The sequence below is a fragment of the Micropterus dolomieu genome, linkage group LG10 (assembly GCF_021292245.1).
Source record: "Micropterus dolomieu isolate WLL.071019.BEF.003 ecotype Adirondacks linkage group LG10, ASM2129224v1, whole genome shotgun sequence".
In the NCBI taxonomy this organism is placed as follows: Eukaryota; Metazoa; Chordata; class Actinopteri; order Centrarchiformes; family Centrarchidae; genus Micropterus; species Micropterus dolomieu.
Window position 1 is genome coordinate 26971224 of NC_060159.1, and position 27842 is coordinate 26999065.

The following is a 27842-nucleotide window of genomic DNA, read 5'->3' on the forward strand; positions in this document are numbered from 1 at the left end:
TGGAAATCAGAAATCATTTGATTCGAATCACTTCGTTCAGTTGAGTTCAAAGATTTGTAGTCTTGTACTCTAAATGTACTCCAGCACGTACCACGGTAAGTGAACATATTGTTCATACGTCCTCCAGCACGTACCGCGGTAAGTGAACATATTGTTCATACGTCCTCCAGCACGTACCGCGGTAAGTGAACATATTGTTCATACGTCCTCCAGCACGTACCGCGGTAAGTGAACATATTGTTCATACGTACTCCAGCACGTACCGCGGTAAGTGAACATATTGTTCATACGTACTCCAGCACGTACCGCGGTAAGCGAACGCGTCACACCTCTGGGTGCTGACCTGTAAAATGTTCCCTGTCAGGAATTAGGAGTGAATGTAAATGCCTTTCTAGTCTTTTCGACCACTCAAAGCGCTTTTACACTACACCTGAATTCACCAGTCATACACATTCATACAGTGCTCAAACCGAAACTAACATTCACACACTGGCAGAACAGCCGCCAGGGGCAATTCGGTGTTCAGTATCTTGCCCAAGGACATTTGGACACGCAACCAGGGGGAGTCTGTGTCTTCATGAGTCACCCTGGACATCTGTTCCACTGCAGGTTTCAAAAGGTCATTTTTAAGTGCAGATCCATTTTTTGATAATTTAAGAAAACGCGTGTCTGAATAACTTTCTCTTGCTTCAGAAATCACAGGAAAGATGTTAAGTTTGTCCTCCCAACAACCAGATCCAGATGTTTCATACCAAAGCCAGAGAACAGCTGTCCAGCATCTGCTCTGTGTTTCCACCATTGTTTCGTAACCCAGGCCACAAGCATTTGTCTGCACGGTTCATCAGAAGGAAGAAAAAACGGGTAATAACATCTTAAACCTGAACCTGGAGTCGACCTGTGAGGGTTTCTGATCTGCCAACATCTAAACAAATCTCGTCACTGGTGGTGAAAGGAAAAGAGGACAGACAGCGTTATCTGTAGGGACATCAATAAATATATATCTTTTTATTAGTGCATTAAAATACATTGGAATGTAAAAATGATCCCAGAGGTGTTGAAATAGTTCAGTACTGCTCTTCTATAAACCCGGGACGTTGGAGTATCCAGTGTTGGGTACATCGTCTGCGTCACACGACCATCGGCTCCTTCACTCCCTGCTGAGGGGGAAACATCAAGGTGGTTCACTTCAGTTTATCAGTTTGATTTAGTTCATCTGACAGCAGCATTTCTCACTTTTGAGAAAAAATAACAATTGATTAGTTCCAGATTTTCAAATGCAGAGGGGGAAAGCAACAAATACTGTAACTGAGTAGTTTTTTGTGTACTTGAACTTCTTAAAGTTGTTTTTTATAATCTGTAATTTCACTTTTACTTAAGTATGTTTTGTTTAAAGTATTGTGCTACATTTTAAATGTCTACCGTCTGTGGCTCCTGATCATGCGTAAAACAGGAGCGTCAACTTCATCCAACGAAGGAACGAGTTACGCATGATGATACGGAAGATTTAGAAACGAGATTTAAGAAAGAGGAATCACGCTCCTCCCCCGAAGTTCGTGCCCTACTTGTAAACAAGGTAGCTGGTTAAAGTTTTCAGTTTATTAAGAGGCTTTGCTCAAATTAGCCAAAAAGACATCGTTGCATGACTCTGCTAATGTTGGTTGGCCTTAGCAACCTAACTAGTTAATGGTGCTGACGTCTATGATGTCCCATTAAAATGACCACCTGTTTGAATGTAAATGGGGACATAACTTCACATACAGCCCGGTGCGGCCCGCCGTCTGAGCTGTTCTGCCACAGTTTCATAAAGAAGCAAAAACAAAACTTCTTTTAATAACAAAGTCTTTAACGTTGTTTTGCGTCGATTGCTTTGTATCTGTCAAACTTAATTAAATCGTCATTATGCTTTCTATTTAAGTATAAATATTAAATCGGTATGTTTTAGGTTAAAAAAAAGTAATGTTTACTGTGAGCTACTTTTTACTTTTACTAGCAGACTTTTATACCAGTAAGTTCATTGTAAAAGTTCATCAATGTAACACTAGTTTTACTTAAGTAGAATATTTTAGTACTCTTTCCACCTCTGATCTGACTGTTTTATTGTCATTGTGGCCTTTCACACATGCTACATCTGCCGTGGACCCCTAAATGATATGAGACAGAAAAACAGAAATGGGAAGCTCAAGTTTCGCTTCAGGAGTTTCAGTTCTGAACGTTCACTTTAACGGCATCAAGGTCGTCTTGAAGATGCGACTTCACTTCAGTAAGTGTGAAATGTTTAATATTACAGCTGACGGCACGTGAGAAATTTCATTTGACCTAATCATATGACGTAACAGGTCAACAGCTTGGCTCAGAGTCAGACGAACAATTAACTCGGCTCTGTCCAAAGTTCATCAATACCTGTGAATCGAATTGTCGCTTTTCTGTTTGTGCACCAACGTAACAAACAAGGGATTCATGAGTGAAGTTTAGTTGGGTATATTGTCAAATTATGGGGAAAGGCAGGCTAGCTGTTTCCACCTGCTTCCAGGCTTTATGCTAAGCTAGGCTAACCACAGCCCGAGGCTACCGCTGTGTCTCAAGTCGCGCCCTGTCTTGACAGCATAAATACATTTACGATTGTAAAAGTGAGTTCTTTTTTATTCATTTTTTAAAATATTTAAGTCAGGTGAGCAAACAAGCCGGCAGATACTTTGGCGGGTGATCCGCCAAGTTACAATTTGCCATTAGATTTAGATGAAGAAGCAGTCGAACGTTGCACTCCTCACATTAGAGGAGAGTTGGGATGATTTTTTGGTCCAATTTGTCCTCCAGACAATCACAGGGTGGTTCCTGAGCCGAGGCTGGTCGGAACAGATTATCAGCCCAAATGATCCCGGAAACCCGGAGCGGCCAATGAGGAAGCGTCCCCGGCGTGTTGTGCATCTGCTCTATAAAATGCCTGCCGACTTCACCTTCTCAGCCTCGAGTTCATCCAGTAGGATTCTCTTTCGTTGGTTTGTTTTCAACCAGCTGACGACAACAGTCTGCCTCCATGTTTGTTTACGTCTGAAGTCCCTTGTGATCACGTGAGATTCTGTGAGATCCCAAGTCCCCGGAACCACCACCCTGAAACAGTTTCATTCTGTCGTTACGTCTGTGGTGTCCCACGTTTTTAATATCTGTTAAGATTTAAAGATCTTCTAGGTGCACCAGGCATTAATGCTCAATGGCCATGTTTGATTAAAAACAACACTAACCTGTCAAAATGTACACACTACACACACATAGCGTACTACATGTTGGTGTACTAACGGAAGTATCCAAATTGAGACACGTTTAACCTTTGTACGTAATGATTTCCATCTCACTCTCGGAAAAAAGGCTATTCCTTTAAAAAGGAAGCGGAAAGTATTTTGTTATTGTGACTCCGCTTCAGCTTGTAAATCTCAGCTCCAAACTCTAAGCACAATCCTCTCTTCATATTCAGAGATCTATTGAATTCACCGATGCCCTTGTTGCATCATGGGACGTTACACAATCTGTACTGGTTCAATAATAATTTAGTGAAAGCTGAAACACCTGCACTAAATTTAAATACGCAAATAAGCAGCACAAACTTTACATTTAAACATCGCTTCTTATCTCTTTAGGATTCCCTCGGCTGTTTTTTGGGGGGATTTATCCAGAAATGAAAGCACCTAACTTCCTCTCTGGGCTTAATATTTACACACAACGACTAAACATACTGTAACAGCGTGCAGGGCATTTATTTACCACAACTGAAGAGAGCGCCAGGCCTGGTTTACACTATATTCAAACATATTTCACATGCCGTGGGAAGAACTGATGCTCACAATGTGATGGATCTCCCGTGTCAGATGTTGGAGTACTCTCCTGCCTTTAAGAATTCATGCTACATGTTCACAAACATAAGACAGCGAGCTGAATCACTTCCTGTATTATTTCTTTACATTTTCCACTCTCAGTTGTTTACCTTGCAGAGTTCAGGGAAAAGCTCCTGCACGGCGATGTCCAGCAGGACGTACGTCATCTGAGGAGAAACGAGCAAAACATTGTCACTTCGGTTAGAGAGGACACCTGGATCTGCGTGTGTGCGCCACTGGTCTGTGAAAACAATCATTTATAATACAGATACTAAAATACCACAGAGTATTCTGCATCTTTTTTTTGACCTTTTGTTGTTATTAAAATCATATCACATTTACAACAGAGAAATCTTTTAAGTGAGTGTCAAGAACTTTCATGTAGGGCTGGGCAATAAAACAATAGTGATAACTATCGCAATGTAATTTTCTTCAATAACAATATAATATATAATAGTATAATGTTCAATATATCAAATATTTGCTTCAATTAATTTGAATCAAACAAATTAGCACCTAATTTTTCTATTAAAATATTTATTGAAAAAGATCATAGTTTTGAATGTTCTACCTCAGATTTGTGAAGTGATCCACTGTTTGGCCTCAAGTGTTAAAGATAAGTTTAATTAACCATCTGGTTACTTCAATTTTCACTCGGGAGCAAAAATCAGCCTTTAAACTTGAAAGAAATAACGTTTACGACATTTATCGTGATAACCTTTTTGCCCAGCCCTCGGACGTAGCATCAAAATCAGATCGTGGTTGTATTTTTCCAGTTTTAAACAGTATTTTATTTGGGCAAAGTCCCAACAGGAGAAACGCTGCTGTACCAGACTCCTGTGTGGTTACGTCAAATGTTTATCTGTCTTCATAAGACTCATTTGTATTGATGTAAACTGTGATGGGCTCATTCAAACACTTTATAATTATATTCAGTGTGGGTATCTGTACTTTTTGAACCTTTTAACAATACTGTGGTAACTTTGGTCACTATATCAAATATATATAATACAATTTCATACCGTTTGATCTCTAGAAGCAACACACCAGCAGAGGACACACCTGCTGGCCGATAAGAACAATGGAGGTTTCAGACCGTCTGATTACCTGCTTGTTGAGGAGCGGCTGCTGGAATACTTCAAAGAGGAGCCGGATGCCTTCGTATTTTGCCTCCTCGCCGATGCACTTTCCCACAAAGTCTGAAATCAAAAACACACACGCTCTTATTAAACTGATGTCACGGTGTGTTTCGCTGAACTCTCAGTCTCACCTGAAGTTTTCATGCAAGATGCGCCTGAAGCACATCAGAAACGAGTGGGATCTCTTTTCATTCACGTTAGTCTGAGGCGACCACTTAAATGCTCCGACATCTGTTCCTTCCACGTTTCAACTCACTTGGAAGGAACATGCTCACATGATAGTGTATTTCTGAGAACACGTAGTGAAACTGAGGCCTTGATTTTAGAATCCAGGGGAGACGGAAAATAATTTTTAATAAACAGTCATGGAATATTAAGAGTTTAACAATCACAAGGATCCACAACCATTAACTAACGAGACCATAGCGGCCCGCCATAGTTTCAAAATGAACCGAAAGAATTTTACACATCTCATAACATTTCAGACCTCTAACGTTGTGTTTTGTGGGCGCTGCTCCACGGCACTCTAAGCTCGCTCGCTCAAACACTTATAATCAGGCTCGAGACAACCACTTTTCTTTTGAGTTAACTACGGTAACGGTCTCTTTTTGACACTTGTTTGTGAGAAGGCGATTAAGCTAGTCACACCTACATTTGGAGTGCACACGTATTCAAGCCTTTACGGTAAGTGAAGCGGCCCAGAGCGAGCTGACAGGCAGGTTAGAGACTTTATCCTGTCAGTTTGTCTCTTTACAAAGACAAGTGCTGCAGTATGAGAGTCCTGCCTGAAGAGAGGCTGTGAAGTCTTCATGTTACGCCGTACGAGAACCACATACAACATTATTTATCAAACCAGGTCGGACTGGATGAATTTAGCGCGAGGAGGAAACACATGTGACAACGTCCGGTTTACAAAATAAGGCGTCTGTACAGGATGGAAATAAGATTAATTGGATTGTATTCGCAGAAAGTATAAAACACATTACATGTTTCCATTAAAAGTAAAACACTTCACTTTATTGATTTAGGACTGCTGGAAAAACATTCAATAAATTTGTTGACTTTTGTTGCAGTTTCATCCAGTGGGTTTAGTTTTGTTTACTAGAGCACAACATTGTTTACAAGAGTGCAAAGTTCTTCATAGATAGCCTCTTAATTTTGCACAAAATTTTCTTCCCAGAGTGTTCAAAGACCGCCCAACAGTCTCAACATCGTGTGCGAAACACTGAACACCACATGAAGAAAACGTTGCCGCAGAATATGAGATGTTGGATGAAAACTGACCTGGTAAATACTTCATCATCTCCTCAAAGGTCTTCTTGGCTCTGACTTGTTTGTCCTCTGTGGTTCGCTGTACGCTGCTCTCACAGAAGACGGCGTCTGCGGGAATAAATCGGCACAAAATACATCAAGCAGCCCATTCTGAGCTTTTTATATTTGTTCTTCCAAAAGATATATTGTTGTTTCTGTCTCTGTAGTTCAAAGACGGAAGAGGAGAGACAACAACTGCACAGACTGCAGATTCTCAAACCATCACACGTAAAAACCACACCTGGTAACTCAATTTTAATTATAATTTCAGCAGAAAACTAATTGTACATTTTATAATGTGTGGTTCAAAAACTACTTCCAGTCATCCTCAGAGTTTTAACAAACCTGTATTTAGTGGGAATCTGTACATGTTGTGCATTTATACTTGGGCTGTAAGAGGAAAGAGAGACGCACCTCTGAGCTGTGTGATGAGGGAGACCAGGTGGTGCTCCTGGAGGATCTGCTCCAGTTTAGACAGCATGTACTGGTCCATGTAGGCTTCGAAGGTGTTCTTGAACAGGATCCTCCCCGCGGCCAGGATGTGGTGCAACCAGTCCGGTATGTGGAACGCCACACGACCTGTCACCCAAAACACAGAGTGAGAGAGAGAGACACTGGTGAGGATGCTTCCATACGCCACTAAGCTGTGTCTGTATCTGAGGCAACAGTTTCCCATAAACACGGGACAGGAATGTGTTTTTGGACACTGGACGTTTTAAAAAATCTAAGTATTTTAAAGAATGATGGTGGAAATCTGTCCACTGATATGTACAACTGATGACGGGAAGCAATCAAGACTTGTGGAGACATCTTTAAGAACAGTGCAGACCTCAGTGTTCATCTTTTCTTACTATTTGTCTTCACTGCTGGCGTGTTAGTTACTTAATTTTACTTAAAAAACACTTAACAGTGGTGACAATGACGCTAACTGGTGTTAAACTGTTGCTGTAAATCACTTTTAATGTACCCTAACTATATTTAAATCTAACTTCTGACCTCATCCCCGTGCTGACTTTGTCACCTGATGGTTTTTCCTCTGAAATTCACGTGTAAAATGACACGCTTGAGACGCAGTTGAGTGGTGCTAAATGGCGTGAAATTACACAAGACACCGGTGTGTCATTCACACGCCATTCGATGCTACCAGGCCTGGTGCATATCTGCACTCTTCTAGTTCTACTTAATTTGATTTTTTTCTTCTCTTTGTAGTGTTTTTAAATTATGTCCTTTCAAATCATAGACTTGTCTGTGTGTTTTTTAGTCCCGCTACAAATAAACTTGCCTTAAAACAGCTGTGAAATTCTGATTTATTGTCTTCATTATCCTTTTTTTTCCCATCTGGTGTTGCCGTGTTTGTTTTGTTCTTTCACTTCCTCTCCTCTTTAACAGAAACGACACAAATGTAGTCAGTAAACCTGTAACTTGTTGAAACTGAGAAAAATAACGTCTGTTCAGAAACAAGTTCCTTCAGATGTTTTCCATTAGTCTCACACCTCTAAATAAGTTTCAGCTCTTGGTATCGAGGGGGAAGTGCAGAAGGTCAAAAGGTCTGTTGGAAGAAACCAAATTTGCTGAGCACTGTGTTATATTTCAGTAGAGTTTGATTTGGTGACCGTCACTTACCGACGTACATCATGTAGTCATACATGCCGTCAACAGGGACCATATCCATGAAGCAGTTGTGGTTGCTTCTCCACTCCAGACTCTCTGCCAGGTTTGCGTTGTTCTTGAACAGGTCGCTGAAGAGCTGCAAAGCGAATGATCAGCGAGAGTCACGAATATTAGGATTAAAAACAACACTGGATGTGAATCTTGAAACTTATCGGGTTGATCTGCGGAGTCACGTGAAGTAAACATGCCTTCAACTTTGTGAAGATTAACATCAACTTGTGGCAGGAATGCATTGAAGCGTAATTTAAAGCAAACGTTACTCTAAGTGCTCCTGCGTCAAGCGACATTACGCTGCTGCAGGGGGAGAGCTTGTTCCTCCGGACTGGACTTAATTCTGTAATCAATACTGGGATTTGGGCTGAAATCACCTAATTAGAGTGGATGTAAATGTAGGTTTTAACAGTCTATATATTGTGCTAACAAAATTAGTTTCCTGCCCAACTCTTATCATACAGACTTGTCTTCCTCCCTGAGGACAGAGGAAATACTTTTCCTCTCAGACCTGATAAAATGGATGTTTTTAAACCGACAGGAAAGCTCCAGATAAAATGCTTCTGATTTGAGTTGTTTACCTCTTGAAGCTGATTATTAAAGTGTCAGACAGTCTGAGGACTTTGGGGATTTACCAGCAATGATAACACGAGACAAAAAGAGTACTCATATCCAGGCCTGGTGGGAGCATGTTTAGTTTGTGTTAAGAAGAATTTAATTTTTTTTTTTTTTTTTTTTTTTTTTACCCGCTTGTTGTTCTCGGTTGAGGGGCTGAGGATGGTCAGCTCGGGTCTGCTGGGTTTGGGTTTTGGCGACTCGCAGGAGTTGATGAAGGACTGGATGAAAGGCTCCAGGTTCTGTCCTTTCTGGAAAAAACAAGACGTCAGTTAAGTTTCACTGTTTAATATCACCTGCGTCACGATGAACTGGTCACAGCACTGACGGAGGGCGCTGGCTACGTGCCGCTGTGAGCATTTATTCTTGTTGGCGGCGGGGTTTTTATGTTCCACTGTGTTGAGTTTCTTCTTCTTTGTTGGAGGAGGCTATTGCAAACAATGGCGACAGACAGTGAGCAGATCATGTTGGAGCTGATCTATATATTTCCAGGAAGTTAATCATTTTCAAAACGCAACTTTAATCATTTCTGCTCAGCCTGATTTCCCTTGAGGATCCTGGACTGAACTGTTATGTGGGAAATTCAGGCTGCACTGACTGAACAGCTCTGGGAGAATAAAGAAAAGTTCTCAAGAGGTGACTGTGTGTGTCTTATCTTCCACTCCCACACCCAGAGGTCAGCCACATAGCAGCACCTCGGGAGGCTGTGGGAGGCTGGAGGTTTACTGATTATACTTAACTTGAACTCCTCTTGGTCCTCTGATTAAAAGGAAGTTTCCATCATCACTACTCCCTGCACAGTTATTTCATGCTGGGGAAACAAAAGCTTCACGCCAGAAGAATAAGTATTTCCTTTGTGCAAATATTGTTGTTGTTTTTGGCTTAACATGATTCATAAAAAAATCCACTACATCTTGTTGAACGCTCACATCCCTCTAAAAATCACAAAAACTTCTTTTATGCAGCGTGAGGTGGTTGCTGGTTGAACTGACATTATATATAAAATGTAAACAGTTACAGAGAGTGTCTGTTTTCCATGCACTGGTTTTAAATGGACAGCCAATACCTTAGAAGGAGTAGTTTACCACGCTCATGTCTGGACTGTAAATGTGCAGCAACAGCAGGCAGTCTGTTAGCTCAGCTGAGCATAAACACTGGAGAATTTCTATAGGTAGGTAGGTAGGTGTACAAATATTTAAAAATACCTCCATTATTATTCTTCATTTCAGCTCAGGAGGGACTCACCTCTTTCATCAGCTTCCCTGGTACAGACTTGAAAATCTTTCCTGTAAAACAAAGACTCAGTTAACAATCTAAAATAAATAAACTTTCGGGAGGAGGAAAAGCTGAAGGCACCGATAAGAAAAGATGATGATGATGAAAGGTGATATTTAGAAAAGGTAGAAGGAGAAAACTCTTAAGGCAGCAGGTCCGCTTTAGATAAAAAGAACACATTTATTAGTGGACTGAATTTGGGGGATCTGAAGCCCAGGTTGAAGACTGTGGTTCATGTCTGTGCGGTGCAGATCAGCTAATCCTGGTCAGGTTGGGGTTTAGTTTTTGCACCTTGACTTGACACCTTGTCTTGACGCAAGCATTTGTCAAGTAGGGAAGTATGTTGTCTGTTCTTTTCTAAAAGTCGCAGGGCTCGAAAATATGTTGGAATCACAATCTACAATTACACAATCTCTAATTGTATGAAATCAGGTTTGGTTGGACAACAGTAACGACCACAACTCCTTCACGGAGGGACCTGCGAATGTTGTCAAAGCCTCTACCTGCTGCTCAGTGCCCAGCAGGGCAACACGGAGGTTGCAGAGCACTTCCTGAAGGCATGGAGGGAATGCGATGCTAACAAGCTGACCAATCACAGTTCTTGTTGTCTGCGTCAAGTAAAGTAGTGAAGTTTACGTACCCAGGTTGACATCAGGCAGCATCCTGTCCAGGAACTGAGACTCCATGCTGTACGGAGACAGGAAGTCTGCCAGCAGCTGACTGTTACTGAGCTCTGGATGCCGCAGGAGTCTCTGCACACAAACCAGCAGCTTCATACATTTACACTTTAATTCAACTGCTGTTCTGCTGCAACACAAACGATCAAATCTGATAAATGGTACAAACATGAAAATATGCATTGAGTACTAAATCATGAGTTTCTAATTGTGTTGACAGCCTTCACTACAACTCTCACCCAACTCTAGAGCGTGCAGAACAAAAGCAAGCATGCAGTGCTTTCTATTAAGGTTGAATACCTGTAAATATTCCTCAAATTCTTCTCTTTTTGATGTGAGGAACTCGTAATTCTTTGGTCCAATAATTCTTTTGGATGGAAGCTGCGCATCTGCAAATGTGCCTGGAAAATATTGATGGAATAAAACATTCACATGTAGCTCTTTATGGAGAACATATACGGAAAGAAATATTTCAAATAGCTGTGGGCTAATGTCATTAGAGTTACCGTGGAATTCGGTGAGTTTGGATTCTAGTACGTAGAACTCCAGATATCTTCTGTAGACAGACCACTTTTCAGTTTCATGACCAGCTGCAAGAAGAGGGCGACAAATTACATCATGTCTGACTGTTAAAGGCTAACGCGTGGGGAAGTTGATGACTCGAGCCACAGACTCCACTGACATTTGGACATGGTCTGAAAGCAAATAAATCTGATTAGTTATTCAATTGTCTGCTGCTTTTGTCCCTGGATCAAAATTATCAGTCAAAACAAATTCCTACTCCTGACCAACTCAAAGGGAAACCTGGGGCCTATATTCACTACGTTGGTGTTGTAATGACTCGTAGGCTTTGAATCCGTACAGTAAATGGTTTCAGCCGGCAGCTGAAAAGGTCGCAGACGACAGTGCAAACGAGAGTCAGAGTTGGAGAGAGGAGTTTGTCGTGTTGGAGTAACGTTAGGAAATAAAGTCTTGCTAGCAGCTCCTCGACGTACTAGGGCTGCAACTAATGATTCATTTCATTAATCTTATCATTAATCTTGATTAATTGATTCGTTTTTTGGTCGATAAATTGTAAAAAAAATGGTGAAAAATGTCGCTCAGCGTTTTTTTTTTTTTTTAAGTTTACTGTCACAGAGGAGGAAAGAAACCAGAAAATATTCACATTTAAGAAGCGAAAATTAGAGAACGTTTACTTCTTTTTTCTTTAAAAAAGGACTCAAACTGATTAATCAAATAGTTGGCGATTAATCTGTGCAGCTCTAATCCACACACGACAAACTCCACTACTTCGTTTTCATCACCAGGTTTAACAATACCGAGACATTCCTTTAATGACACACACACATTGAGTGACACGCGTTTTGGGTTTACCAAACAATTTAGATAAATGTAGACGTCAGTAGGCTCTCGTCTCATAGTTTGATTTAGTAGATGATTGTTTTAGTCTGTGTTCAGATGCTGGGTCGAATGTACAACTGCTACACACGCTTGAAACATATAAACTGCTATGTAGCTGCAGCTTTTCAAACTGGAAAATGGTTTTGTGCTGGTGTGATGTGTGAAATGAAGCCAGCGTGGTTTCTGAAAGCAAAGTGAAGTATGTTTCTATGACATGAAACGGCTCAGCATTGTAGATCTACGTTCACATACCGGTAGAGTGCAGTGACAGAGGCTTGTGTTTCGCGCTCGCTCACCTTCCTTCCTGTCGTTGCGTTCCACGTCGATGCAGAAGACGGGGATCTTCTCCCTCTTGGCCTCGTCGTCGTAGATGTCGATGTAAGGGATGGTGATGCTCCAGGCCGACAGGTTCCTCAGGGCGCCCGGTGTGCTGGCCGGCTCGGCGGGGCAGTCGTCCTCCATCACGACAGTCGCCTCCTCCACCTGCAGGGACACAAAGAGCCAAACCGAGGAACAAATAATCACTTTTACTTTGAAGTTTGGTGAGGTTAAATTAAATTATGTGTAATTTTCTGCGTAACACCTAAATTGTGTGAGTGGAGGACAGATAAAATTATTTATAAAAGGAGTAGATGGATGTATTGAAAGAAAGGATAAAAGGAAAGTAGATGAATAAATGCTTCGTTTTGCAAACCATCAACAGGAGGTAGAGATTCTCATCGCAGCTCCTAATTTTACACCCGTGAAAAAGACACACTCACCAAATCCTCGCCGAAGTCGTTCATGGCGCTGGGTGGCAGCATGGCTCCCTCCATGGTCGTGCTCTTGAACACACCTTTGATTTTGCTGCCAATCCTGCTGATCCCGAACGACTCGCCTCGTTTTGACGCGTTTCTGGGGTGAACAGAGAAATACGCTGATGCACGCATCTAACCTGCATTACGACTACAACACGACCCCTTTAATCTCATCTCTTCAGTCTAAATATTCTGTCAGCTTTGTTTCCATCCTTCTTTATCACGCTCAGGTGTTTGAAAACTGTAAAATGACTCGTTGACAGAGCATTTACATTCGTGTTATGACAACTGATGGGAAAAAACGGACTTTCTCTGTGTGGTGCATCAGTCATGCAGCAGACATGCAGACAGCTAAATGTCTTTTTTACCCACCGGTAAAAGCAGCTTGTACATTTTGAAAACTACTTTCTAACGTTTAACCAGGTGTTGTGACAATATGTGGGCGCCTAAAGTGCCTATTCTTTCATTCCATATTTACTTATTTAAACACATATCTTGCGCATTTTAGACTGTATTTTATTGAGGGAATGTTCTCATGGTGCAAAACAAAATGAACCTCTGATGCATTTGAGAAGTTTCACTTACTTCCTCTATGTGAGGGAAGATATTACTCTGGTATCATATAGAAAATTAGGTATTGTACTGGCAAAGTTACAGACAAAAAAAACAAACTATACCTAGCCCTATTTAAAGGAGTTACAGATGTTTGCAAGTGGCCATGTTGGAAAGGAGACAAAGCAAAGCTTCTATTGTAACGTCAAGACACTGAACTGAACAAGACACAGTGATGCATCACGATGCTGCTGCATGTCAGCGTCAGTTTGAGGTTAAAAGGTTGAAAGTCTCATTCTAAGGTAAAAGAAAACTTCCAATCCCGGTCGGAGACAAACATCCATCATCTCAAACATGGAGTTAAAGTCAGAGTGCAAGCATCAGCGTGACACGCACACACAGACAAAAGCCCAGCAGAGGCTCATGACGTTAAGATTTGTAAATCAAGGACTAGTTTGTTACACAGGAGACATGTTTGATCCACAGAGCAGCGTACAGTTGAATTATACCGTATCTGCATGCATCATAATATGATTATAATACTGCGCACTGGTTGTTTGCATATAGTATCTTGCAAGCAGCAGACTCTGTGAGGCCAGGTAACATGCCGAATACCCACTTACCTGTTTTCTTCCAAACTGAAGCTATTTCTGGAATAGGATGCACAAGAGCAACTAATGATGACAGTTTGGACAAAAGACCTTCAAGGGAGCAAACCTTATAGAGGGCTGTTCTCTACTACTAAATGCAGGAACAGTGTCAAAACAAAACACCTTTCCAGTGTTGAATCATGTGTGGTTTAGTGCGCTTTAGATTGCGAGCTGGGAGGGGGGTTACACACAGTAGCTGATTCAGAGCAGACTCTATTCATTCAACTTACACTGTAAATTTCCAGCTAAACTGAGGCTTTTCTCTCTCTCTCCTGACATCCACCGGTCTTGTGCAGAGTTTTGCGTGCATGCCGTGCTGCCGACAGCTCCGTGTACGACGCGGTTCCTCGCGGGTCAATTTCAAGTAGCCGGCTGTTTAAAAACGCTAAAATATTCTTTGGGCGATTCATCGACAGTGATAAATTATCCGAAAGTCCCGCGAGGTGCGGACAACTCGGCACAACACCAGTGAGGCCGGGGCTCCTTTTCCGCCACCGCACACATACACGCTACGTACGCCTCAAACATGCAGGGCATCGTCTGCAGCTTCACCACGTCGGCGTACGGACCTTTAGCGACTGAGAGGGAGGACAGCGTGTGGTTAGACTGCTTTCACTCTGTGTTTCTGTTCAGAGAGGTAAAACGTTTACACAGGAGACAAACAGGAAGGTACTACACAAGTTTGTACACAAGATAAAAGTAAGTCAACACCAGGCTGAGAAGTGGAACTTCACTGCCCTCCGTGGTTCAAAGTTTCATGTCTGTTTTACCTGTACATCACTGCAGCAAGGTGTTCATGAACATCTCTTCTTTTATCATTTGCAATTATTGCTCAACTCTTACAGTAAACAGTGAGGAAAATAATTCTTCTGTTCCTCTTCCGCCACTACCCACACACACGCTACGCCTACACATGCGCACTGCCGCTCCAGGGTTAGGGTTACAATTTTGGATTTATTCTCGAACTTTAAAAACGTTTATTGAAAGTGTTAGTCTTTTTATGTATTTATTTACAGCATTAAACGTTGGAATATGTCTTGTAAAAGGCTAACTGGGAGAAAACTGGTAGTTCTATGTAAAATCAGACGTTGAGCACCCCCATATCACCAAAATGGCGTGATCCCTGTTTCGCTGTGAAGCTTAGACTACGAGATTGACAGTGGAATCAGGCTCCGCCCATCGAAGCATCAAATCTTTGACTAGTGAGGGTCAGCTCTAGTAAGTATGTTTTTGTATTTCCATAGTGAGCCATATTATGTTTGCAGATAAAGTAGTGCTGGTGTTCAGCATCTCCTTACAATTTGTTCGGTGTGGAACGTGATGTTAAATATAATGCCAGTAAGAGCTTCGCCATGATCTGCAGAACTTAAGATGGTAATTGTTTAAAATATCCTGACTTTAAACTGGCTAACAACAAGCCTAGTGTCTATTTTAGTTTAGGGGATATAAAGAGATCTCTGTTCAAAGCATGTTGTACTCCACTCTCTACTGCGCACTTGTGGTCAAATTATAGAAAGGCAAGTCTGCAAAAACTAGGACCTGATGTTACAGTGAGAATATTACTCAAGAGACCAAGATGGTGTAGTGCAAGTGAGATGTTTGTGGCTGAAGGAGTAAGGACCTTTCATTCTGTCTTGAGAACCCTCTTGTATAAATTAATGCGCTGGCTTAATGGTTCACAAAATTAAATAATTTTGAGCTTGACCAATCCCATATGTCTTGATTGTCTTTTAAAATCATTTTTAAATTCTTCTAACCAGGATTTACTAAGGTGTTTTTTATTATGTACAAATGTGTGTATGCGGGCATGTATATATGTTTTGTTGTGGGTAAGATCTGGACCTTGAGTCTGTAATAAAGTTTTGATTGATTGATTATGTTTGTATTATGTTTTTCAGTGGAATTCCCCCCCCCAGCACCTTGTCACATGTTTAACTCTTGTGTACTTTTATTCCCACGTGAAAAAACAAATTAAAAGCAAACTAAAAGTCTAATTTAAAAAACAGGCACTATAACATACCTGTTAATTCTTGAGTTCCTCGTTGGAGACTCGGCGCCTCTCAGCAGGTGTCTGAAGTACTGAACACAGAGAGGCGACACAGTCAGTGCACAAATTACAACTAATGTATGACTGGAAGTCCTGGATGCAGCACATTTAAATTAAATTCGAGATAGAGCCAATTTTCATACTGTTGGGTAGTTTAATCAATAATCCATCTGCTTTGTTTGTTAAAAGCTGAACATGAAAGTTAACAAGTAACTAAAGCTGTGAGATTAATGTAGAGTAATTAAAAGTACAATATTTGCCTATAAAATGGAGTGAAGTATAAAATATATAAACTTTGTTATTTAGCAACAATGAAACAGTTGAAACCTGTATTTGTTTCTACTCGTCGTTCATAAAAGCAGGTGTGTATTTTATATTTCAAAACCTGCATGATGTGTGTGGGTGACTGAGTTTTTGGTGTCTCACTTCGTCGCTGTGACAGAACATCGGGGTGAAGACTTTCTCCAGCAGAGACAGGACGTGTTCGTACGCCTCAAACATGCAGGGCATCGTCTGCAGCTTCACCACGTCGGCGTACGGACCTTTAGCGACTGAGAGGGAGGACAGCGTGTGGTTAGACTGCTTTCACTCTGTGTTTCTGTTCAGAGAGGTAAAACGTTTACACAGGAGACAAACAGGAAGGTACTACACAAGTTTGTACACAAGATAAAAGTAAGTCAACACCAGGCTGAGAAGTGGAACTTCACTGCCCTCCGTGGTTCAAAGTTTCATGTCTGTTTTACCTGTACATCACTGCAGCAAGGTGTTCATGAACATCTCTTCTTTTATCATTTGCAATTATTGCTCAACTCTTACAGTAAACAGTGAGGAAAATAATTCACAAAAAATTCAATGAATTATGACAAATAAGACCCATAAACTTCAACAAACTGATTTTAAAATTAGTGGAGAGCACCTTTAAAGAGATTCTATGGTCTCGGGTGAACGATGAAAAACCAAAAGTAGTAGTTATATCATTATTAGGGGTGTGACGACACACTTAGCTCACGAGAACGAGACTTTTAAACTATTTGTAAGAAATCTTCAATGATGAAATCTATGAGTGGAAAATAGTCTTTTATCCGACAGAAAAATCAGAAAATGCAAACAATGCAAGCTGCTGAATAATGTGAAACAGAACTGTGTGCAATAAATATGTGAGCCCTTTCCTTGTAATCTTGGTGCAATAGGGCAACATGCAATAACCACACTAGCACTAATCCATGAAACTATATTGTCAACAACTTTATTTTCTTCTGTGTTTGTTTTCTTTTTGTGCTTCTCAGGTTCTTGCTGATGTGTTTTGTGATATGTGATGTTGTTTTTGTGACATTTTATTATGTAGCAACACTGCACTATAAGGGACAATAAAGTTAACCCAACTATTCTGAAATGTTGCTTTACACATTTGTTTGCGTCTTTTCTGTCACTCTGACGTCATTTAATGTTTCCACCAGGGGCCTGCGCCACGAAGCGAGTTCAACATACCCAGGATATGTTTTCGTTATGGGGCTTAATTAATTAATTAATTAACCCTAACAATCGCGATCGGGATAAGCGGTACCACGATGCTGGTTCTCAACTCGGTTAAGTCAACCCAGGGTTTCCCAATCACACCAAAGAGGCGGTGTTAGCAGCAGATGACCAATCGCAGACATGAACGAGTCCACTGGCAGCAGAGCGCCATATTTTACAAACGAAGAGCGAACTGTAACACTGCAGAAAATCGCCGACAGTGTGAATGTCTAAATGAACAGGCGTAGTCTACAACAATGCATTGATTTGATGTGTTCTTATGAGCTGCATGAAAATATCAGCCTTATTCTGTCAGCTCGTCTGTGTGTCGGCGTTTCCACATTAAAAGACTCGAGCACTGAATAAAAAAAATTAAGATTAATTTATTTAACACACTCAAAAGTGTTCCAAACATTGTTCTAAATTAACTCCATAAAGCAATGAAACGAAAAATCAATTCATGCCATAAAATGTGCTCAAACAGTGGTTGAATCTCAACATGTAGGCAACTGAAACTCACCTCATTACCTGCACCCACACTGCAAAAGGTGCGGCGGAACGTGACCAGTCTCTGTGATAGACTTTAAAATAGCTACTAACCTAAAATTAATAGCCTGCGTTCATATTAATATTTATTTCAATATCCCTACTAAACTGCTCGTAATATTCAGCCTCACATAAGAAATACGAAACCCATTTATTTTAACAGAGCCCTGTGATCGGATCTCGTACAGATGCTGATATCGTGAGACAGCTTTTAACCTCGATATCGTATCGGTATCGTATTTAATACCGCGTGATCTCGTCCCGCCCCTAATCATTATAGCCTCTTACTGTTCCTTATCTCCTCCACGATGAACTTGTCGAAGCTGATCTTGTCGATGCTTTCGTCCAGGCAGTAGGTCTCGTACATGTCCAGCACCTCGCCGTGCAGACGCTGCAGCTCAGAGTCGCTCAGCTCCGGACTCAGGATCTTATCGTTGAATTCCTCTGGGGGAACCAACAAGAGGTTTTAAACAGTCAGACTGAAAGGGAGATCATGGTTACAGGGTCAAATTGTTATTATTCACCGAAGCTCCCCCATGCAAAAGAAAGACGACTCTTCTTTCTAATAACTAAAGTGGAATCATTCCTGAGTCGTCCCTCTGTAAAGGGTAAACGTGACGTGTCTGCATGTAAAGACCCTCTACAGGACAAGCGGGTAAGAAAAAGTCTGGATGGGTGATCGTTCATGTTGATCTTTGGGGGCTAACTAGCTTACTGAGATTGCGATAGGCTTGCATAGCTAGTTTTAGGGCTAGCTAAGTCACTGAGCTTTATCAGAGGATTAAGTTTGCAGGGCGGTTTACATATTATGATGACTGTTCGTACCAACGGTGAGGCAGAACTGCAGCACGTTCACGGCTCCTTCCTGTTTCAGGAAGTTCATGAAACGAAAAAGGAGATCCTGCTCTTCCCTGATCTCCTTCAGCTCCAACTTCAGCACCTGTGCAACGAGAGGGAGACTTCAGGTTACCCATCTATCTATCGGAAACGTTTAAAAAATACGCGATATAAATAAGGCCGAAAGATAAACGCATGCAAGACGATACATAAGATACTGAACACACTGTAGCGGGACAAAAAGGTCAAAACCTGCAGTACAAGGTTGGTAATATTTATCTATTTAAATGTTTCTTGTAACAGAAATCATTGAGGTTGTAGTGAATAAGGACTCTCTCTCTCACAGACGACTTCTTGTTGCTGATGTCTGCATATCTCTGTAAAAATGGAACCAGGGTAGACGGAGGCTCTGTGGCTGGTTCAGGCTGGAGATACAGAAGAAGCAAAATAATTAGTTGAGAAACCTGAATGCAATAAAGTTTCAATTAATTTAACTGAATTAATATCAGTGCTTTATGATATTTAACTGGATCTACAGTACATGAACTTGTCACAGATTCAGATGTAACGTAACGGAGCAGTACTCCCTGAAATGTTCTTTGCACTTACTGGACTATTATCAACAAAGAGCAGCACCAGGAGGTTCACAGTGTCCTGAAAAACGCAGAAAGAGAGACGGCGTGTTACCTTAAAAGTCCTGATTAACCTTCAACGCCAGTTTGCAAAACACAGAATGGAAAATTAACTTTTTTTAACCAGTTATTGTCACGTCGTATCACTCCGACAGACAAACATTGATCCTGCTGGACTCACAGGGTCAGCCATGAAATCCATGGTGGGTAATATGACCGATCCAGCCATCACCTCCCGCAGCAGCAGAGCCAGAGACCTGAACACAGACAAACACACAACCACCACCTTTAACAACGTTTAATACACGATCATTTACTTTGATCAAACAGTCAATGTGGGGATTTAACAGCCCCTCAGGGCTTTAGGACAGTTAGCTTACTTCCGTGTATGGAGCGGCTGTAGTTTACACTTCCTAGATGTGACCCATTTAGCCTCTGTCAGCTGGTTTGTGTCAGCCTACCTGCAGTCTGTTGCTTTGGGAGGCATGACGTAGGGAAACAGCATCTCGGTCAGCTTCCTCAGGTAGAGCAGTTCGTCTTTTCGGCTGTGCAGAGCGACGTGGAGGTCGATGCCGTATTCATCCAGAGCTGCCTGTTGTAAAGCCTCCACGTTCTTCACTGCAGACAGACACATGCAATAACAACAGAACACAGAGTCTAGATCATAAACCCGGTTTCACCATTTTGCCAGAAACTCTAATATATGTGCTGGAAAGCCCACAGGTTGAGAACATTTGTCATAAATCGGGACAAACACAGGAAATCTGGGGGGAACTGTGACACTGGGAAGAAAACCGAGAAAGAGCAATGAAATTTAGGAGGACTGGCAACCTCTGTGGCCTCAATGTTGACCGCCGTACGACAGCGTGTGACGTCGTACTATTATTCTGCACATGCGGGTCGGTTCACACTGGAGTCTGATATGGGCCCCATTTAAAAAAAAACAATGTGAACAGTCAAAAACAAAGTCTGTGAACGTAGCTTAGCCCAGTGTAAATCAAACAAAACAAAATAAACAGTATGACAATGGCTCCACACGCTTGTTCTTTAGACCAACTGCCTACTCGCATTTTTAGAGAGTGTAGCTTAAATTACTTATAAACAGAAATTCAAATGCATTTTGAAATTTAGAAGATAAGACAACGAGCAGGAGAAACAGGCTGCATGCAAGGTTGGAGCACTTTGTGTTTAGTTTTGTGAGGTGAAATTAATCATTTTAAAAGTTAAATGTAAAACAACCTAATAAATGAATATAAGTGAATGGACAAATGAGGGATATAAATAACAGAGTAAATAAATAAACTTTTGTTATCTGATACCTTTATCTCGAGCTTTTGCAATAATTTCAATATGCTTCATCGCAGCTTTCATCACTTTGTCAGCAAACACGGCAGGAACATCGACCTGGGAGAAGCAGCGAAAGACACAAAAAGAAACAATTAAAAGACAAAAAGTAAAAAACATTTCATGCCTAAATCATGAAACTGGCGTCTGAATTTCAACTCTCTGCTGCTGCTTCTTCTTCTTCATCTGTAGTGGCTTTACTGATGCTGCTGGTTAGATCAACAACAAGCTAAACAGTGGGGTAAAATTTGTTTAGCTGTGAAGATTAGTAAATTAGAATTAACCAGCAACTATTCTGACCATCAATGAATCGTTTTATTAAGTTGCTCGCTCCAGCTCCTCAAATTTGAGAATGTTTTCACATTTTATAAACAAATCTTCATTCAGATTATTCAAGAAAATTGTCAGTTACAGCCTTATAAACGAATCTCTTCCTGTAGCAGCTCTATTTTGTCTGTCTGAGGAATGTTTAAGCGTCACCTTCTGAACCCGGCGGATGAGCACTGATGCGAAGAAGCGAAAGGTCATCCTCAGTTCGTCCACGCACGCCTCGTCATCTGTGATGTCCCTGAAAACCAGAAGAGGGAGTTCATAACGACTTCCTCACAAGTGTCTTTTTAAAATATCTTTCTCGAGACAATAAAACACTTGTTACCTGTACCAGGGGAACACAAAGTTCTCCAGAACTAACTCGAACACCTACAGATCAGGGACAGCAGAAGTTAAATCTGTACATTTTTACATGACATGTGCATACATGAAGAGTTTTATTCTACAGAAACAGAAGACCAAAATTAAAAAGGAATTCTGTAAGTAACGGTCAGAAAATAGACGGATAATAAATTAATGGTTATTTTGTTAGATATTAATGGGCCCATATGAGCTACTTTCAGATAAATCGGTATTTAAAACAGCCGATAAACGACAATTAATAAAGAAACAAAGAGGCGGATCAAGCATGTTGCATAGTTTGTCCACCAGAGAGTGCTCTGCAACTAAACACAGCAATCAGCTGTACTTTTGTCCAAAGTATTATCTATAACAATAAAAAAAGTGAATTTTTAAACTGCATTATGTCATGTTATCTTGGTGAGATAGTCTCATAACTACACATAACAAATGTTTAGGGATAATCTTTGTTTATGTTGTGTGTTTCTGAAAAGGAGGAAAAAATAAATTGGATTAATTGACTAATCAATAATTAATTTCAGGATGAAACCTCCTCCCACTGAAGTTACCTCTGCTATTGAAGCGTCCACCTTTGAATGAACCTTCAGGTCCAACCATGGCTGATAGTTTTCAAGCAGCAGGGTCGGCCTGCAAAGAGTAAAATATATTTGTGCATTTTATCAGTCTGTTCTTTTAGATCTCAGAGATCATAAATCACAAACTGCACGGGTGTGAAAATTCCCAGCATTTTAATCGAACTAGTGAGCAGTGTCCATGCCTGACCGGACACTTCTGTCCTACCTTGCTGCACATTTGATTTCTTTAAATTAATATTTTTTTGTAAACACATGTAAGAAGGCCCCTGGTCAGACATAGAGATTCATGGCTACTTACTTAGCTGTAATTAATTTTGTGGGTCTAACCTGCCTTGAGCCGAATCCCATCATCAATGATTTTGGCTGTCTGGTGCAATACTGCATAATAATATCCACTAAGAGGAAAACTAGCTTAATGTGTCCTCACAAAATGACATTATCCAAATTAAACTAGACTTTAATGGTGTTTGGTTACCAAGGAAATATGTTGACTGTACCAGGAGTAAACAATACAAAGTAAGTACAGTAACCATATAAAGCAATAACACACACAAGCCTCACCTACTTAACATTATAATTAAGTAATAACACAAAACGTATCCATCTTTACGGTCAGCAAAAGGTTAATTGACCTCCTTTATTCACTCTGTACTACAAACTTTGGGTAGTTTAATCCAGAATAAATAATTGTATTTTATAGATTATATTTTATGTATGTAAAATCTTGATCAGCCAAGTAACTATAGTTGTGAAGTTACTATAGAGATGTTGGACGTCCATGAGATGAAACGTTCAAAATCTCTCTGTCTCTCTCTCTCAACATCTACTAAAAGATATAAAATATTAATGTCAGGGAGTAAAATGCACAGCATTCCCCTCTGAAATATAATAAGGAAGAAGAAATATAAAGTACAGGGCTGCAGCTGACGATTGTTTTCATGTGTCGATTAAGTATTTAATCAATTAACCAATTAGTTGTTTGGTCTGTAAAATGTTAGAAAATGTCAATCAGTTTCCCAAAGCTCAAATATAAATTTCTTGTTTTGTCCACGACCCAAAATATATTCAGTTTACTGTCACAGAGGAGGAAAGAAACCAGAAAATATTCAGATTAACAAGCTGGAATCCAAGAACTTTTGTTCTTAAAAAATTACTCATACCTTTAAAGAGGTCATATTCTGCTTTTTGGCTTTTCTCCCTCTCCTTTATTGAGTTTTATATCTTTTATGTGCATGTAACAGGTTTGCAAAGTGAAAAAGCCCAAAGGGAGTTCCCATCTCCCACAGAAAACTCTGCTCTGAACTGAAAACAGCTCGTTTGTAGTCCAGCCGTTTCCCTTTCATCCCTGTGACGTCACAGGGATGAAAGCTAAATGCGCCTCACGTAACGCTCGCCAAGCGGCTACTCTTATAAAATATGGTGTTTTTTGAAAATTAAACCATGTAAACCAGTTCTGGTACAACCTCTAAATAGGATTTTGAACCTGAAAATTATCATGATATGAGCTCTTTAATCGATTGTCAAAGCAGTTAGTGATTAATCATTGTAGCTCTAATAAAGTAGCATAAAAACTAAATACTCTACAACTAGTTATTTACCTTCCGACAGCGTGAAGAGGCAACTGAATAACAACAGAGCAGATTTATATGCATTTTTGTGTTGTTTACACACTTGCTGAGTTTTCATTAAGTGTTTATCTGTTCAGAGATCCTGTGAACGTACCGGTGACGTTTGCACTTGACCTTTCCACACACGGCACAGCTGTGGCCCAGAGGAAACAACTCCTGCTCCTGCCGCTGCTGGAGAAAACAAACCTGATATATCACACACTCAATTGTGGAAAACATATCTGTGTATGGAAACTAGGGCTGCACCATTAATCTAAGCCCAATCTTGATGTCGTCATGTGCAGTCCCAAATACAGCCCTGCAACTATCTCTCAAATCTCTCTGAAATGTCAGGAAGGTTCCAAGTCTGGTCAGATGTTTGACTTACTGTGTTCCTTGGCTTTATGGTGAAGAGGATATTTGGTAGAAGGGACTCTGGTCCGAGGGAGCAGTAGAAAGTGACGACACCGGCCAGAAACGACCAGAAGACCATCAGGATGTGGATATACCTGGAGAGGGAGTTTTATTAAACAGCATTAAAAACTCATGTAAATGAACTAAAAAACGCTGTTCAAATAAAATACTGAGATTGTCGGCGCTAACTGCTTCTCCAAGTTACATTAAGTAATTTTCCTATTTCTTAAAATGTCAAATGAACTCAACCTAACTAAACCACGACACTTCACTTTAATGACGAAACGACCGGAGTGGGTGGGATTTGTTTTCAGTGCAGCAGGGTAAAAATAATAATATAACAATATTTCTAAGAGGCTGAATACAAAGTTGCATATTTTGGAGAATGGTGCAGGGTATTATCTTGATTAATGGATTAATCATTTAACCTTTGAAATGGTAAAAACTTCCTATCACAATTTACTTTGATTTATGATTTATTGATTTTCAAAATTAACCCTGCACTCATGAAGTACTCATCATCACTGTTAATTAATCAGGTTTTAAAGAGGTGGTATTCTGCTCATTTTCAGGTTCAACATCTTATTCAGAGGTTGTACCAGAACAGATTTGTTTTAATACTGCACATTGCTGCAGCTCCTCTTTTCACCCTGTGTTGAAGGCTTCGTTTTAGCTATGGAGTGATGCATCTCGTCTCTAAATGATCTTTGTTGGGAGTTGCACATGCTCAGTTCCTAGTTAAGGACTAGTAGCCAATCAGAAGCAGAGAAGGGCGGGTCAGGGAGAAGCCGGTAAACAGCTCGGGTTCAGCTGTACGTGTTGCCGACCAGCTTGGCAACATGGACTGGAGTGAGAGTTTCAGAGCGGTGAGTTATTAATCTGTATCCATAAAGTTTTAACTGAGCTCTGTCTCTACATCACAGGAACAACTTTATGTCCACTGACTGCCTGGAGGGTAGCTGGTGTTTGGAAGGGAGAGGAGAGCTGTGTGCTGCAGCTCACTGGTTTTGAGGGCGTGTCGGAGTAGCTGAAAGGGAAGCGGCTGGACTACAAACGAGCTGTTTTCAGCCAGTTCAGAGCAGAGTTTTAAATAAAGGAGAGGGGAAAAGCCTAAAATGATAATATGACCTCTTTAGGTAGCTTACACAAGCCCTGATTAAGCACAGGTACCACTGGACCTGTTCAATGTGGTCAAGGTGTTGCATTTCCACTGGAGGGATAAGGGTTTCACACATCTGAACCTGTGTTTTAAAGAATATTTAGCCTCTCTGGAATAATCTAGACCAGATTTGAAATCTTTAGCTACAGTGGTGTTTGATCTGGACTTGGTCCAATGTGGTCTGGGATTGAAAAACACAGTGACATTATCCTTTTTTTGCATTTCCACTGGAGGGATAAGGGTTTCACACATCTGAACCTGTGTTTTAAAGAATATTTAGCCTCCCTGGAATAATCTACACCAGATTTGAAATCTTTAGCTACAGTGTTGTTTGATCTGGACTTGGTCCAATGTGGTCTGGGATTGAAAAACACAGTGAAATTATCCTTTTTTGCATTTCCACAAAGACAATAAAGGCCTGTCAATCTCACAGCCCCCCTACAGTGAAAGGCTGGGCCACCTCACCTGCCTAATGGGAGGCTAACTTCAGCTTCAGTCGGCTGAAACACACAGGTGTGCAGGTCAGACACCACATGACCCAGCCAGTGTTTAAAGATAATCTGACACTCTCCGGCCCAGTAAACACAGTTTATAATACCGACAGTTTACCTGTTGAGCAGCACGGTGAGAGAGAGCATAGACAGCAGCAGGAAGCAGAAGACTGGATACTGACGGCCAGCTTCCCTCAGCACGTCAACCTTCAGTCCCCGCTTCAAACACGTTAAAATACCTGCCATGCTGACCTGTCGACGGAAAGGATTAACGGTTAACTCTTTGAAAGGGGTGTTTCTGCCTGTTTAGATTAAATACGCCGGATAAAAGTGAGGTTTATCATCTAAAATGTCAGATTAAACTTCTCGGTCGAGCCGTTGTAGCTAACTTAGCTTAGCTAACGGTTAACGTTCGCTTGTATAGAAACTTACAGCGGCAACAAAACGGTCATATAATGAAACGCATTTTATCCACAGGCTGCAGGAGTCTTCGGCTGTTGGCCGGACTAGTCCTCCCAGGAAATCACGTTACTTTCTTCAGCTTCAGAAAGTTTTTACTTCATGTTTTCCAATGTTTTAAAGTCCCGACCGACTTCCCTGACAGACGGAGTGTTGTCTAATCCGACCGGGGGGGTTGCCAGGTCCGACAAAAACACGCGTAATCCCGGTTTATGGTTTTAAAGTCAAAAAAAACAAAAAACACCACCTCCGTTCATATTAAAATACAACTTTTACTTTAAAGTAAACAAAAATTATACACCTATCAAAATTAGCTTCATTATCCATTCTTCTGAAAGAGATTAAATGTCTTTCATCAAACCTTCAATATTTGCGGTACTTTGCATTTAAAATCTTTCATAAAAACATTGCTTAGCTATGTTCTTTATGGATAGGTTAAATACAGGGCTGGGCTATAGGGTGAAAAATGTTTACACGCTTAAAGTATTTAATATTGATCATTATTATCAGGATAAATATCAAATCATTATTTATTTAAAGTTTGAAAGGGAGCGTTTTGCTCCTGAGTGAAAGTTGAAGAAACCAGATGGTTAATTGTGGTTTAAACCTTTATAAGGTTTATATATTATTTTTACTCATACAAGGAATTTGTTTTATTTATATATATATATATATATATTACTGTCAAAGTACTTAGGATCTGATATGTTGTGCAAACTGTGAATCACTTCACAAATCTGAGGTAGAACATTCAAGACAATTTTGATATCAACTTATTTCAACAAATATGCATGAGTAAAATAAATTTCAGCCCCATTTTACTCAACAAAATAGATATCAATAGAAAAATAAGTTCTGACTCGTCCGTAACTCAAATACATTAAATCAAACCTTTATTGAACATTTGTTATATTATTGAGGAAAATTATATTGCTATAATTATCGGTTTTGTTTTATTAACCCGCTCTAAGTTACATATTCACAATGTCAGAATTTATAGACATTAAATAAATGTGGATTTGCTTGTATGTAGGGCTGCAACAATTATTTAGTTTATATATTAATCTGTGGATTATTCTCAATTGGTTTAATCTGTCTGTAAAATGTCAGAAAATAATGAAAAATCATACTCAGCATCAAAATTTACGACATCTTTAGATAGATAGATAGTCCAAAATATAGTTTAATGGATTATTTTGATCGGTCAATCGAAAACCATAACTTCCTTAAACCTTCTTACAGAACTAGTACACGCATCAAATGCGTATTTTGCAGAGCCGACATGGCAACCCCAAATCCAAACAACCCCACTTCCGGTTTGGTGATCCATGGTTGTGTCATATTTACGGAAGTGACTCCAAATGGTCATCCGCTGACCTCGTTACTATTCAAAACATGTATTTAAATTTAAATGCATTTTGCCTTTGTGTTACTTATGTGGTTTGTAGATGTGTGGAAAAACTGTGTGCAATATTTTCTCATCAAGTTAAAAGGCCACAGACGCATAAATTAAAGTAAAAATATTCAGTGATTCATTTATATTTACTTTAAAAGGCCTTTTTTATTTAATTGGCATCTTTT

The 27842-nt window shown here is 40.3% G+C and overlaps 1 protein-coding gene across 11 annotated transcripts; it reads right to left on the reverse strand.

The window, feature by feature from the left end:
• Positions 1-976: 976 nt before the first annotated feature.
• Positions 977-26438, reverse strand: LOC123977876 (sorting nexin-14-like). Of its 11 annotated transcripts, none has more exons than XR_006826781.1 (30): positions 26235-26438; positions 25921-26054; positions 24127-24247; positions 23854-23927; positions 22105-22183; positions 21522-21565; positions 21347-21434; positions 20842-20926; positions 19984-20140; positions 19704-19779; positions 19500-19544; positions 19235-19315; positions 18879-18993; positions 18342-18497; positions 16419-16543; positions 15966-16024; positions 12708-12840; positions 12243-12429; positions 11052-11135; positions 10846-10946; positions 10509-10620; positions 9839-9879; positions 8725-8844; positions 7940-8063; positions 6731-6895; positions 6290-6385; positions 4974-5065; positions 3977-4033; positions 2769-3108; positions 977-1157 (listed from the first exon to the last, which is right to left on the reverse strand). XR_006826781.1 is itself a non-coding variant. In XM_046060896.1 (29 exons), the coding sequence occupies exons 2-29, from the start codon at positions 26046-26048 to the stop codon at positions 1128-1130; spliced, it is 2793 nt and encodes a 930-aa protein (XP_045916852.1). In that variant the 5' UTR covers positions 26049-26054; positions 26235-26438; the 3' UTR covers positions 977-1127. The 11 variants fall into 11 exon arrangements, 5 of the variants coding, with proteins under 5 accessions (XP_045916852.1, XP_045916851.1, XP_045916853.1 ...); XR_006826779.1 differs by having other exon boundaries at positions 10509-10638; XR_006826780.1 differs by having other exon boundaries at positions 23854-23930.
• Between the last annotated feature and the right edge of the window lie 1404 nt (positions 26439-27842).